The sequence below is a fragment of the Pagrus major genome, chromosome 13 (assembly GCF_040436345.1).
Source record: "Pagrus major chromosome 13, Pma_NU_1.0".
NCBI lineage: Eukaryota > Metazoa > Chordata > Actinopteri > Spariformes > Sparidae > Pagrus > Pagrus major.
Genome location: NC_133227.1, coordinates 7,865,327 through 7,881,063, shown reverse-complemented (window position 1 = coordinate 7,881,063; position 15,737 = coordinate 7,865,327). Strand labels below are relative to the sequence as shown.

At 40.2% G+C, this 15,737-nt stretch overlaps 1 protein-coding gene across 2 annotated transcripts in view; it reads left to right on the top strand.

Annotated features, from left to right (window-relative positions):
* The window catches only part of cadm2a (cell adhesion molecule 2a), a 242,838-nt gene extending 233,282 nt beyond the window's left edge, over positions 1–9,556 (top strand). For both annotated transcript variants that reach the window (XM_073479019.1, XM_073479017.1), the window contains 2 exons: positions 1,030–1,152; positions 3,290–9,556. In XM_073479019.1, coding sequence (XP_073335120.1) covers positions 1,030–1,152; positions 3,290–3,408 — 242 coding nt within the window. In that variant the 3' untranslated portion in view covers positions 3,409–9,556. The remainder of the gene's footprint in view (positions 1–1,029; positions 1,153–3,289) is intronic.
* Positions 9,557–15,737: the final 6,181 nt, after the last annotated feature.

Here is a 15,737-nt window from a genome sequence, read left to right as displayed (position 1 = left end):
AAGAGAAACAGTGTCAATATAGGACGTGTGCTGTGTGTCTAAACCAGCCGTCTATCACTGCTTTGACCTGCTCTGACACTGCCATATTCTAACTATCACCAGCCCACATACACACACAAAGTGACAGGGTTGTATGTGGCATGGCCTGGCAGTCAGAGGAGGATAATGAGATGAGTGCTAATTTCTCAGGTGTCATGGACTGATATGAATAATACAGGCTATTCCGTTACCCATCACCCTCACTGCGTCAGCGTCGACGTTTTTTTAATACAGTGGATGGCGTCAGTGTCACGTCCCTACTTTTACCTTGAAAAGCCTGCAAGCCAGACTTTGTGGAGAAAAAAAGGGGAAAAATGGAAATGAGCTATTGTAGAAGTCAAGGGAAACCTTTGATGGGTCTTTGCAGCCTCACCATGCAGATTTCTTCGATCTTCGGGACTCTGCTATCATTTCGACTGCTTTTTTCAACACCTAGGGACCTGTAGCAACTCTCTTACAGACAATTCATTTTCCTAACAACAATCCTTCTTCCCCAAGAAAGAGAAAAAGATTGATCTTTCTTTTTTATTTTCTGTCTGATGATTTATTTACTGTGTACTGCTCCTCCACTGCCGCCCCGGTTTGCATGTTGGGGACTCCTGCGGCACCGTGGGAGAGGTGATCCTGAATAATTCACTTCTTTTCTCCAAGTCCCTCTTTCATTCTCTTTTTCCTTCATTTTGCAGGGCGAATGTGTGTCTGCCTGTAGCTGCTCTTTGTGTCAACATGGTGTCCGTCTCTCTCCCTCTCCCCCTCTCTCATTTTATTATTCTCAGAGAGCGAGGCAGCTCTGCTCCGACTGCATGATGTGAAAGGAGAGAGGAATGACAGCAGCTCATTAGAGCAGGAACGAGCTGGAAATAATCTTCTTTTTCCTCCTTGCCCTGTTTTGTATTGTCTGTCTTTTGCTGTTCCTCTGCCCTCGCTCCCTCACCTCGCCAACCGACGCCTTCATCTGCTCTTTTTGTCTGTGTCTCCGTCTCTCCTCAGATCCCAACGCTGTGGGGCAGCACAGCACTGACCATGCCTTGATCGGAGGAGTGGTGGCCGTAGTGGTCTTTGTCACCCTGTGTTTAATCATTGTTCTGGGAAGATACCTGGCCAGGCATAAAGGTAAAACCACAGTGGACCAGACCTGAGTCTCTCAAGGCTTATGGAACTAGTGGAGCATGTTGTACCTGTCCCATTACACCTGAGAGTCCTTCCCCAATTCCCAAGTGACAAATTTTAGGACATGCCTGCAGAGGTGAAAAAAAAGAATGAAGGCTGAAGTCCTGCACACACAGACTGAAGCCAGTAGTGCACACACAAGACTCGCTTGGTTATTTTTTGTGTTCATTGTGTTTGTTTTGAGTATTAATATCATATTAGAAATCATAGAGAGAAGTGCTCCTTACAACCCCTCAGCCTGAGAATCATCACATTTGTTTTTTTGTATTGTTTTTTGTATAAAAGTAATCCAGTGGTAGCTGCCTGAACATCCGGGGGTAAAATGCAATCAGAAACTGCTAATAGCTAGTTCAGCATACTTGTTTTAGTGCCAATCTCGCCTAAATCTAATGTAATAAGTCTAGTCTATAAAAAAAGGGCCCGAGTTGTTGCCCGCCGCGTAACTCACTGAATCCATCCATGGTGGCATTACACTTCCTATTTACATCGCCTGGAGCATTATAACCACTCAAGTTCCAAAACTAAGAGTATTTGTATCCCCCAAATATGTAGAAGTAACAACAACAAGAGTCTCAAAAACCTATAATACCAGTGGTTTTCGTGCTGCACTGTCAATCTAATCTGAGACTCGACAACAAAAGAAGTAAGGCGTGCTCTTTCTGTATTAATTAACGAGTAGGCCATTTCTAGGTTAATGGTTAGTGTTAATGGTTAAAGTTAGCCAGTAATGCCATATCTAACCAAAGGTTCTCCATTTATCTAACAATTCACCTCGAACAAATTAGTTAAATATCTGCTTGTCTAATGCAGAGATGTGGACTCATGACTCAGGTCATTGTGATTTGATGACTTGTAACTTGACTGGACAGAAAATAAATTACTTGAGACTTGACTTGGACTTGGATGTTAACTAATGGGGACTTGACTTAGTCCATGATTCTAATGAATGTTTTCAGACATGATTTTTAGTTTTTTAATTGTCAGTATTTCACACTTAGAAGGGATGGGTTATTGATTGAGAGGAAATCAAGAAATAAATAAGCTTTTATAAATTATTCATTTATTGTTTGACTATGTTAGTTTAACTGAATATCAATTATTAAATACATCATAAAAATGTATTTCTTTGTCATTATTTTTGAACAGGTGAGATAAATCTGTCAATAATATCATTATTAGACAGGTACTTGTACCTTATCTTTTCTCTTTACACAGACTGGATACTGGTGGTCTGACTACAGTGTCTTGGTTGGGGAAAAAGTGACTTGACTAAGGATTTTTCTTGCCCCAGAAAAACTGACTTGGGATGTACTTGAGACTAGGACTGAAAGACTTGAGTCACATGCCTGGTCTTATGTAAATTAGTTAATTAACGTAAACCTTTCACAATGACCAGCACCTCTAAAGTAAATTCAGAAAAACAAAACTACTCCTTTACTCAGTCCATGGTTGCTTTAGCTAGGATTGCCGTTCCAGCTGTTTGTGAGACACTAACTGCTCTTGGGGCTCTGCTGCCCCGTCTCCTCAGACAGAGTGCAGAACTCTGAACGCTATAATCCAACAGTGCTCCAAATAACAAAGTCCAGTTTGCGCAAGAGTGCTCTCTCTGGTACTTAAAACTGTCCTAAAACATGTAGGGTACAACTCTCATGCAAATTGAAAATAACAATATGTGGCATTCATGGGTAATACATGTAGTGACTCTTCTAAAAATAGAAAAAAAATAAGGGTATAAAGCCTAGGGGTCGCAGTGAATGGTCAGTTTCCAACACTGATGCAACAAAACTGAGTCCTTAGTTAAAACTGAGTGCTGCATCACATTATTTGGATGTGCAACTTTAAGCCTCGACTGCTGTGCCGAGAACAAACAGTGTTTGTTGATGCATACTTTTACACACGTTCTCTCTGCTGTATTTACATATCCTGTACCATCCTTGCTTCTTAGAATACTGCACATGAATTATGTAGCATTACCGATGTTGTCTTCAGATGTGTTTTCTCCGCCTCGGGCAGCAAACACCATGCAGGGCTGCTCCGTATTTGTTTTCCTTGATATAAGTTTGTTTTTCCGTTTCCTCAGGAACGTACTTGACAAACGAGGCCAAAGGAGCGGACGATGCACCTGACGCCGACACAGCCATCATCAACGCTGAGGGCAACCATGCACATGCAGAAGAAAAGAAAGAATACTTCATTTAGACTGCAGGGGGAGCTGTGCAGCTCTCTCCCCTCCCCCCTTTCAATCTCTGTATCTCTTTTTCTCTCTCTCCGTCTCCCCCTTTTCTTCTCCACCTCCGACCACTGCCCCCGTGGTGTCAACGTGGCACCAGCAGGCAGTCCACAGACAGAGAGGTTCCCCAAGTGTTTTCCTATTATTGCCTTTGTTGAGCCCATTTCTATCATTTACATCTTGTCCTTTATTTCCTTCTTTATTTTCTGGCAGCCGGTGTTCACAGGCAGCTTGCCGGTGCTGCTGAAGGTGTCCCCTTTCTCATAATGTTCCTCATCTTTGACATGAATGCCTGGAAGTCTGTATATCTACCATGACTGCTTCGTACATCGAGCCCTTGTTCATCCTTCCTCCGAGCAGACACATACTTCTATATCGCCCCTTTGTTCACACACGTCCACAAACACATATCATATCTCACATCAACACGGTGCCTAAAAATACAGACGCCATTGAACTTCTGTCAATGCCTTCATGTATCGTCTGTCAGTAGCAATGTAAATGCTTCGTAGATGGTTCGCTGGGCCATCATTTCATTGCTTAGCTCACAGCTTTTTGATTATGCATTGCGTCTTTTTTTTATTATTTGAATGAGAAAAATCTTTGCTGTTTACGCCTTATACATGTCTATCACACTGAATATGGTACTTTTAGATGATCCACCTCCCCCCGACCCCGTCCCCCTCTAAATAGACTTGTAATTAAACAGTGGACCCTTGTAAGATAAGAAGAAGGTTTTGTGTAACACTGTAGCAAGGTTTGTCAGATAAGTGTATAATATGATTTTCATTACTAGGGTAGGGGTAATAAAAGGGTAGTGTGGTATTGTTTAGAGCAGAGAATACACAAAGATGCTAGATGAAGCATTCCATCGAATAAACTCAATCCAGTATATAAAACCATTTGCTAAACCTGCTGTCCCTATGTACTTTTTGTCTGTATATTCCTGCACTGTCCAGGCTGCAGTTTAGCGACAAACACCTTCAGTGTCCTCTTGACAGCTTACAGTAGTTTGTGATTCACATAAAGGGTTCAGGTGTACAGAAAGAGTCAATCTCCTCTCTCTAAAAGTTGTATAAATTGTATTGAAATGAGTTTAGCTTTTCACTTTGAATTATTTTTGTTTATGTTTGTGTCACATCGGAATCATTTAGAGTCTTAAGGGACCCCGTGAAATGTGAAATGAACCATTGGGAGTAAATAGAAACAAGTGCACAGTTACATCATGTGCAGGGAATTTAGTGTTAATTGACTTTTCCTTACTCTTTTAGAGCCGTGTCCACATGTACACAGGGATTTCTTAAAACGAAGATTTTTCTACATGTTTGGCCTTCTGTAAACACATACAACGACGTTTTAGGTCACTGCAAACAGAGCTTTCGGAAAACTCCGTCCAGGGGAAAGATATTTAGAAACACTGGACAGACTAAACTGAGTTTGAGGAAACGATGATGCAGGCATACATTATTATCAGTGCTTGTAGCATCATTAGCAAATGTTAACTAGGAGCATCTGTGATGATATTGGAGTATTTGAGTTTGCATGTTGACGGAATGGATGTTATATTGTCCAACGTTACATGGAGAAGGACACAAACGGACACTGGTAATGCAGTGATGGAAAAGAGAGACAAAAACGGCTGCTGACAATGTTTTGCTGACAAGTTATCCATGTTGATTCTGTGAAGAGCAGTCACGTTTCCCTGTCTCGTTCACTGTATTTTTCTGTAACTCAGCAACTGACCAGAGTGTACTCTCTGCTTCCTGTTTACGACGGCACGTGCATGCCCAGTGGCCACGAATGGCCATTAGATATGTGTTTTCAGGTGTGGTAGTATGGATGGAGATTATTTCTGAAGCGGTGCTAAAGTGCTCGTCTGAACAGAGATTTTTTTTTTTTTATGCCATTTACAAGAATACCTGTGTACTTGTGGACTAGGCCTACATTTTGGCAGCGTATGTTTCTACAAACCACGGATACGTTTCTTCTTAAAGTTCGACTTTCCATTTTATCTTATGACAATGTTGTTCTTGTGCTCTGGTGAGGTTTAAGGACCACTTGGTTAGGGTTCGGAAAAGCAGAAGGTTTTGTCCTGATTCTTCCGTTAAAAACATCCAATCCTTTCACGCTTACAAATGTCAAAACGCAGTCTTGAACAGTGGTCTCTGGCTTGGCAGCATTCTTGCCCAGCTGCAACATTGCCACCATCCGTCCAACCTCCTTGAATGTCACGAAAGTCAGCTCATATACATGTAATGAAACAACATATTAAATGTTTTGTAAAACATTAATATGGTACGTATGAAATTTGATTGTATTCTTGGTTTGTAGGAACATAAAATGCCAGCATTTCCCTGACTGGGCTGTTACTGCTCTTCTTATTTCCATTTTTCAGAGCCACTCTCCATGAACTAAACTTTCATTTCCATTTCATGGGGTCTTCAAGAGAGTAAAAAAAAAAAAAAAAAGAAAAGGAAATAGTGTGTGAATGCTGGGTCATAGATCTGCAGGGGCCTCCTTTCCAAAAAACTACAAAAATGAAGACAAATAGAGAAGCACAAAAATGTCTGAATGAGTAACTGTGTTCCCTTGCCAACAACTAGATTGCCTTGGGGAGGGTTCATCTATTCAAACGGGAAAGATGATAAGGCTGTCTTTGATTCAATTCTGGGAAAAATAAAAAAAATAACCACAGTACATCTTTTTGAAAATGTAAGCTAAATCATGTTTTTTATAAAAAGAAAATGTTTCTAATATTTTTTGGTTTAAATGGTTCTAAGCTCCCTGCTGTATATTGTGTCTGCTAAATTGTGGTTGATTGTGAAAATTGCTGTTAAATTCTGGATTCCCATATTCCTTCAAATTTGTATATTAGCCACCTTATCTATTTCCTTTTTTTCATTTTTCATTGCATATTGGAAAAACTTTTAAACAAATGTATTTTGTTTTGGCGCAAGGCATGTATATAATGTGTGAAAAACTAAACTTTGGTAATACACATTAGCATGTTTTTGTTTGGTTCTTTTTCATGTTTAATTTATTTGAACTGAAGTTATTTAAGAAGAGAGAACCACAGTGGAAGAGTGTTTGTAATTTAAGTTTGAGACAGTGGCTTCTTGTGTTTGTGGCGTGCTCGTTGTTGCTACAGATCAGAAGGATTTGGTGTAAAAAAAAAAAAAATGATTTAACGAAAAAAAAAATTACAAAACTCTGTGAAAGAAATCTGGAAAAATAATTATGGTGTCTTATACATTGGAATTCTAAGAAAATATACATTTGTCTTCACAAAATCCTCAAAATACAAATTGAAACGCATTAAAAGATACTTTACCTTCATGTTGGAGGCAACGGAAGTGAACTTAACACATCTTCGTAAACAACTTCTGTTTCCTTGCGTTTATCCCTGCCGTCCGTCTTTCATCAGTTTGCAGGAATTTGGCTGATTTACTCTCCTGTGAAAGAGCGATAAACTCTGTGGCCTCTGGAACTAAAGACTTAAAGGCAAGGCACTAATCCACTAAGAGGGAGCAAATTATTACCAAGGGCAATAAAATAGTGGGCCCAGCTGTCACCAATTGGATGGCCAATTTACAACATTATGCAAATAAGGTCAGCGAGTAAGGTCTTTCGTCGGTGCTATAACTCTGCTGGAATGAATCACAAGTTGGGAATCAGTAGATCGATCACATCAGTCACCTCACGTATAGAAATTTAGGTTGCATATTACATTTTGGATAATTAAGTGTTTTAAAAATGCAGTGCAAGTTTTGCCACAGTTTCCATATTTTAGTGCACTTCAGTCACCACAAACCTTCAGTAGATCCAGACTAAAGCGTTCTAGACTGGCTCTGGTCATTAGGAACCATCTGTATCACATGTGTGTATAGAGATCACAATGATGTAATGTCTTGTTTGTCTTTCTTTTTTACTTTTCTATCTAGTTATTTTAATTGTGTCTTAATTTTTTTTGTGTTGCTTTGTCGCAGGTGCATCCATTTTAGGAATAAGAGAGCGGTGGAATCGTTTTGTTGATTCTGAAGTCAGAGACACGGGCTGTTTTTATATTAATTGAACATAAATGAGCAGGTCTGCAGCGATGAATAGGTGTTTGCATCAGAAATGAAACAGGTGCCATTTACTGAATTATGCACTCTGACTAATTTGATGGGTATTTCTTAGTGAATGGTGAAATGTGTTTTGTTTTTCTTTCTAAAAAATCACATGTAAATATTTGTTTTGACACGAGCAGTAATGAGCTAATGTGTTGCAAATGGCTTTTGATGATAGTTAGACCAAACCTGAATCTTTTTTAATTTGTTATTCTAACAGCCTGGCACATACCATCATGCACTATTTTGCTATGACAGAATCAACTGTAGCTTGGGGTCAGATTTTAGTCGTATTTCTTTTCTTTGTTGTTGTTGTCGGTTGAAACTAAGCTTTAAAATTGTTGCCGCCTTGCTTTCCAACGTACTTCAGTTCCGATAAAGGTTCACTACGTGGTTTTGTAAAAGAAATTCAAACTCAGAATTTTAATATTTACAATATTAATGAGCTAATAATACAAACTCAGAAATATTAATGTTTCCATGACTGAATAAAGAAGCTGTTCTCAGAGGAAAATAACGTCCCCAGAACACTGTTTGAGGCTAGAAAGGTGGCAGGGTCCGCCACATATAAACAAAGTAAAACAGTGTGAAATTGTGTTGTTCTTTAAGGTCAGTTTGTTTACGAAGAGAGTTTGAAGATCAGTGAAGATTTTTTTCTTCTGATTAAAATTTCTCCCATGAAACTACATATTGCACCTTTAATACCCACCACATTATGGGCCTCTAATTTCAGACAGGCGGCAAGACAGTAAGAGCACTTTAATGGTAGCCGCTGTGCCAAATCCAAGTTCATTTTTTAGATTTGTCTCTGTTCGGTCCAAATGAACCCACTTTCTTTGACTGAAGGTGGGAGCAGTGCAGCTGACGTTATTTGTTTATGCAGATCAGGCAGCGCAATACTGGCAGTAATTTTGGCATGTACTTGCCAAAAGATCTGAATGTTGGCGGTGGCACATGCAGACCCGTACAAACCCCCACAAAAACAGACTTAAATGCACGTTAAATACATCTTTTAATGTGATTAGAGCAGGCTTTTATGGCTTAAATTCACGGGTGACTGAATCAAGATTCCTCTCAGTTGATAACACCTGCAGCCAGGAATCATGTGTGGGTTTACCTGTATTAAGCACCAGAAACACATTTTATTACAAGTCACGGTTGGTGTTGACCAAGTGCACTGATACCACTATTTTATAAAATAACTTCATATTACAAGATTTCAGTGAATATCTGTGGAGCTGTTTCTTTGTGCCTTGCGACTCTGCACCTCCACTTTCCTCCTTCAGCCTCCTCCTCCTCCTCCTCCTGCCTGTCTGCTTCTTTAAAGGAGGGATGAGACGAGCACATGTGATTGGTGATTATAGAAGCTCGTCCAAACTCCACCTGCTGGTACTGCATTATGCATTTATCCTGCTGCGGCCTATTCACCACACTGCACTGCCACAGCAGCACCTCTGGTCACAGAATATCAGACTAGCAAAAGTTTGCGCTCGCAATTTGTCCCCATTTTCAGGAAATTAGAGGCCCATATCAGCTAGAAACTCCGAATAGGAAGATAAAGGTTTAAAATACTTCTTGTTTACATTTTGTTTTAATGGTTTTATTCTCCACAGCGGTGATGATAGCATGACACAGCCCGGTCCAGTCCTCTCTGTCCTCCTCTGACCCTTCATGTGTCTTTGCTGTACAGTTCAGCTTCAGTGCACTTCTTTGTTCCTCTGCAATATTGACACTAGCATCAATCAGCCCAATGTCCATATTGTCACGTGATGGCAGCAACATGTGACACAATCGCATGTAGTGATGTTTTGGATCTTTTTTTGTTTTTTTGCATCTCAGGAATATATTTCATTTAGAGACTTTTTCTGTTTGTTTGTGTTCTGTCTTAAAAAACGGGGGTTTGTGAGCACTTCCCACTCTGCTAGCTCCTGAACGCTGACACCATGTATCTTGTTAAGTTTTAAGATTATCACAATGTTAATAAAATTATTCAGTGATTCTTCAGTAACTCTGTCATCTTGCTGTCATTGCGATATTAGGCTTAAGGAACCGTTTTTTGATATGATCACTGACTTGAAATACTGATATTTAGAAATATGCTGCAAAATAATCATGAGTTTCAAGGTTGATAGAAGTTGTGTTTATACACGGTGTTATCTGATTTTAGCTTATGGTGTGTAAGCAGGTAAATGCTTTTGTCCTCTATCATTATGTTTTCCTTGTAGCGACACACATCTTCATGTATATCGGTCAGTCACTCACGAAATACAGAATGTCCACAGTAAAGATCAGGATTAGAGCTAGACACACATGTTAGTTCAGCTTCTGATGTACCTTGGTGAAATAAGGGGTTTCATATCAAGCTGTGCTGAGAGGGCTTCATTCGATATTTAGCACCGTAACAGAGGTGTTTTTCTCCCATTGTCTGTGGGATTTATTATATTTAATTTAGAGGTTCGTTCTCATGTATGAAATAAAAATTGTTGAATAAATAGTTGCCAAAACATCTGTATAAGCCTGATTCTATTTTGTTTTAATCATGGTTGTCCTTCAGGAAGCCTCTTACCTCAATATATTCTGGTCACAGAGATAAGGACTGACGATACACTATAAATGCTGCTGCTTTGGAAACATCTCAAGAATCCACGCACACACACACTCAGAAAAACACAAGCAAACACATGCATAGACACATGTTCATGAATTTTTATTAACAAGAATAATTCATGTCAGTTGTGGCTCCCCTATCTATGCGCAGTGGTGGTATTATGATGCCGTTGGTGTTTGTCATGTGGAGCCTCTCAGCTGTATTTATGTTTATATTTGTTATACTTCTACAGTATAAGAACGTTAAAAATGAATTTCTGTAAATTAAGACAGAGTGATGGAGGGAAAGTCGCTGAAAAGAACGAGGAAAGCTCTGATCACATTAAAGGGACATTTCACCCCAAAATACATATTTCAGTGTGAGTTGCTGAGTTTTGGAGGTATCAGCCATAGAGATGTCTGCCTTCTCTCAAATGTGATGGAACTACATGGCACTCTGCTACTGGTGCCCAAAAAAAAGGGGGAAAAAAAGTACATTTGAAAAATTCAACAGCAATGTCTCTTTCCAGAAATCATGACCTGGCTACTCAAAAATTAACCAGGGAACTTGTTGTGAGCAGTTTCATGCAGAAACGATTTTCCTACTACACCTGCCAACCGTATCACAGCACAGAAGGAGGTACCTACTAATTACCTTGAGTTAACTTGGTCATGATTTCTGGAAAGACACATTGCTGGTGAGTTTTTCAAATGTATCGTTTTGGTGCTTCAAGCACTACAAGCCCAGTATCATCTGTTTTTTATTATATTCAAGAGAAGGCAGACATCTCTATGGCCGATATCTCCAAAACTCAGAAACTCACACTAGATGAAGAACAAGCTAGATGGACATATAACACTACAGGTAAGAGAAAACAGGATTTTGGGATCAACTGTCCTTTTAAAGTCCACACTGCTGGAAAAACACCTATAATATATATAGTTTCTGCTTGTCTTACTCTTTAGCTCAAGATTTCAAAAAGTATCACAGTAAATCCTACGTACTGAAACACTTGAGGATTCATCATCTTACAGTAATAGGATCTACTGTACATGTATTTGCTTGTAAAAGCCTTCAGTATTTGTGGTCAGATTTAGTATATTGGATTGGGATATGGCCAGTGGTGGAATAAGTTTTCAGATCCTTTACTTGCCTGTTGGTAAGATAGTAGAAATCAGGTCGGAGAGTGTCAATATTTGATAAGCTGGGAATGAGACTCAAAAAACAACTTTCTTACCAACAGGAGCTTTTAAGTAAAAGTAGCAATGCTAGACTGTAAAAAGTTCTCTGCAGCTTAAAGTACTGCATTCAAAACCTTACTTTAATAAAAGTAGGTAACTCTAATCAGCAAAATGTACCTAAAGTATGAAAGGTAAAACTACTCACCTGCACTCACTCTGTAAAATGTTCCCTGTCAGTGTTTTACTGCAACGCTGCATTGCTGTGTATGCTGCATTTTACTGCTGTAGATGTTTAAGACTGAGCTCATTTTAACTACTTTATATACAATTGGGTAGTTAAATCTACAGTGATGCATTGTATCCTTTAGACTATCATATGTTTGTAGCATCGCTGTGCTGTGAGAGCCACATACCTCTAAAACGCCTCCATGAGCTCAGAAAAACAGCCTGTTTTCAGCATTGTCACGATGCATGCTCCAGCAAATCCAAGAGGGTTTTTTAATATAAAAGTTTATTCAGCTTAGGAAGTAGGAGAATCTTCTCAGCTCATAAATAAACAATGAATCCTTCAGCTTATCACAGAAAAATCAATTTCCAAATCACCAAATCTGGAGTTACGTGGCTTCATTGCTAAGGGAAGGATATGAATAATTGCATGAAAATATGAAAAGCAAATAAAGCTGTCAGACAAATCTATCAGTAAAAAAGTACAATTTTTGCCTCTAAGATGAAGCACAGAGTTGCATAAAACTGAGAGTACAATGACATTGAATTTGTACAATACTTGAGGGCATGTCCGTACTTACATTTCAACACTGAGTATCTCTGGTGAAAATCCTTTAAATCCTGACCATGTTACTTTTACCTCCTCCGTTCCAACAACATGAAGATAGTGAGGAATGTGTGCAAGATGGAGCACATAAAGAGGGATATAAGAAAAGAGAGAGGGTTTGGATGCTACTGAGTCTGACAGACAGGAGGGAGGGGTATCCACCTATTTTCAACGAGTCAGAAGATGATGACTGAGGGGGAAAATTAGGTAATGGCAATAACACGTCATGTTAGACCGAAGAAAGCAGCTGCAATCAGCCCACCTGTCAGGAAGAAATGCTGCCTGGAGAGGGCTGCTTTTCTGCAGCTGAGGTGTGATTCTTCTCCTGATGAAAAGTGAGGGGTCAGTCAAAAACTCAATTACCGCACAATCAATCAGAGCAGGTTTGTGAACTGCTGGGGACACAGACAGAAATCACTGTTCATGTTTTTCCCTTATTGTCGAGCAGATTTTGGTCATGTGTTTGCATTCCCCGGGGAGAATTATGTTCAAACTTTCTCAAATTTGCTGAAAGTTTTTTTTTTCTTTTATTCTAGATGGTGACGGTGAAGAAGAATAACACGACAGATGGAAGAGACAGGTGGGATGACAGGCAACGATGGATTTGAAGCCATGCAGTGAATGAATGGCATTCAGCATAGTCCACTGAGCTGTCACAAAACCCAGAGCCAACATTGTGTTTTTGTCTGCCTATAACACCTTGTCAACATCCTGCTTCATGGACAATCACACCCTAAATGTAATGTTAAAGAGAATGTTATAGTAATATCCCATTACCATATTACACCAAAAAGCTCAGGTTTCTCATCTCTTTAGAACAGGAACTTCAAACTCATTATTGAGAAACCAAAAAGCCTCACAGCTTAGACTCTCTGCAAATACAAAGCTTTCTGTCCTTATTTTCCTTTTCTTGCTCTCAGTTATTTTCCTTTCTGTGATAAATATTGGACTTGTCAATAAGTTTCTCAGTTAATAGACGACATTGTGGTTTCACTGAGAGTTTCTAAGCCATTATTCTGTATTCTTCTCACAGAAGGAAACAACTGGTGATTTTGGCTTCAGATTCATAATGAATGACTTTGTATTTGTCTAGTCACAAAGTGATTTGCTGATAAGGCAAATATGACCGTAAATCAAAAAGCCCTGGAAGCAAAGCTGAATACAGAAATGTGACATTAAATTGAATAATAATGTACTGCCTTTAACTTGCCCATTTGTGCTGCCTGTTTAAAAGTAGCTGCTGAAATGAAGAGGGAATAAAGCCGGATGAAAAGCAGAGGGAGGTATTGATTGATGCATTCATCAAGGCAGTGGCGGACTCAGGATGCTTATGGGGCAGGGGTGGGGGTGGCACCAGTGGGCAGGAAATTGTGATTTTGATTGTGATTTTTAGTGAAGAGAGGGCATCACTTTTTCTCCACTGGAAGGGCACCCTAGAGGACGCTTTATCATGTTTTCTGCAATGTGGGGGCACCCTAAAGGGCACTTTATCACATGTTTTCTCCTCTGGAAGGGCACCCTAGATGACCCTTTATTATGAATTATCTACCATAGGCGCATCAAGAGGGTACTTTTGCTGCGTATTATTCAAACATAGGGGCACAAGGAGGGGTAACAGCCCCCCTTGCATCCCCCCTGAATCCACCAGTGCATTATGTTTGTCAGTGCAAGACTGTTTCAGAATGAGGAATCATCCATCTCCTGGCCGAGTTAATCATGTTCATGTGGGACATTTTGATACAAAGCTGCTCCTCAAAGATAATGAATTAATTCCTAAAATCAGTCATCAGTACATCATAAATGAATTACTTCATATTTGTCTAGTCACAAAGTGATTTGCTGATAAGGCAAAAATGACCGCTGCTCAAAGAGCCCTGCAGCAAAACTGAATACAGAAATGTTAGATTAAATTGAATAATAATGTATTGCCCTTAACTTGCCCATTTGTGCTGCCTGTTTAAAATTAGCTGCTGAATTGACAAGGGAATAAAGCCGGATGAAAAGCAAGGCGGGATATTGATTGATGCATTCATTTAAGTTTGTCAGTGCAAGACTGTTTCAGAATGAGGAATCACCCTCCTCTTGGCCGAGCAGCAAAGTTAAACATACAAAGCTGCTGTCCAAAGATAATGAAGTGGTTCCTAAAATCAGTCGTCAGTGCAGACACATACCTCAAGTTCTCTTTTAATATAATGACACAAATGTTCACCGTTCAGTCGATGAAACACTTTCCTGCCACTTGGTTTCTAACTTTGCGAGAGGAAGAAGAGAAAATTGTAGAGAAGGGAACGGCAATTAGAAAGAAGGCAGCAGATGGAGTTGCTGGGGAAAAGAGAAAGTACTGATACAGTATGTCTCTATTTCTGAAGGCTGCTGCACAAAGGGCTGTTTAAGATGAATGATGCCCCCTCTGCACAAACATGGACACACACACACACATGCACACAACTCTCGTTAAGTGTCACTTTCTGAATGTGCCACGGCGCCGAGCCTCACACCTGCCCAGTGCTGTCAGTCTGCCAGCTGCGAGAGCTGGAGCTGTCTCCGAGGTATCAGCCGCTCCATATGCAAATACCTTCCTCTTCTTTATGATGTCGATTCACTTTGCCCACATCTCTGGTCGCCTCCTTTCAGCCCTTCAGTCAGAGCCACTTCGTTCCATCCCTCTATCAATCCCAATCTTCTCCTTAATCGCTTTCCTCCATTATGTCACCTGCCCTCGACACAGGCCCCATAACTCATCTTCATTTCCCTCTCCATCCCTCCTCTCCTTCCTCCTCTGCAGCATCCCGTGCAGCCAAATCTCCGCTTACATTGCGGGGATGACTCACTTCGGAGGGATCGAGCAGGGATGACAGCAGAGATGTTAGCGGCCTTTGATGTTCGGTAATTGTGCTGACCACGTGCAGCCAAAAAACCACACTCCAGACACAAGCACACACACATAGTCTGACCTGTTTGCCGTGCTGTAAGACGCCATCAGAGAGAATCTGTGCGGAAAAAGGCTTTGATGTCTACAGGCTTTACTTTGAGGGAATTTTCCCCACATGAGCCCCCGAACACACTGAGATCCTCAAGCAAAGCATCTTTGACTCTTCTAAAGTTCAGGCCAAAGACCAGAGGTGGGCAGACAGGTGACCTGCAGTTAAGACAGACACAGTCGCACCACGTGACAGTCAGGGAGGCATGCAGGGAATATAGACATCTTTCATATATAATATAGACATCTTTCATATGCCATGAAAACTAAATAGAGTTAAATCAAGAGATAGAGTCGTTTAAATGTCAAGAGTCTCATCTCTCCCAGCAGGTGAGATGTCACATGTCACCGTGCCTCAAATGGTTGAATTTGAGGGAGATTGCACAGTTTCTGGTGTTAAAGAGCCTTCAGAGCCTGTACTTTCTTTATTTTACTCGAGTAAAGAAGTTGAGTCAGCACTTCTACTCTTACCAGTGCCTTTTTTACACAACTATCTGTACTTCTGCTTGAGTAAAGAATGTGTGCACTTTGGCCACCTCTGACAAAAAGTAACGCAGAAAAAACATATATAAAAAACATATTAACTAATGTGAGCCCAGTTTTGTGAGG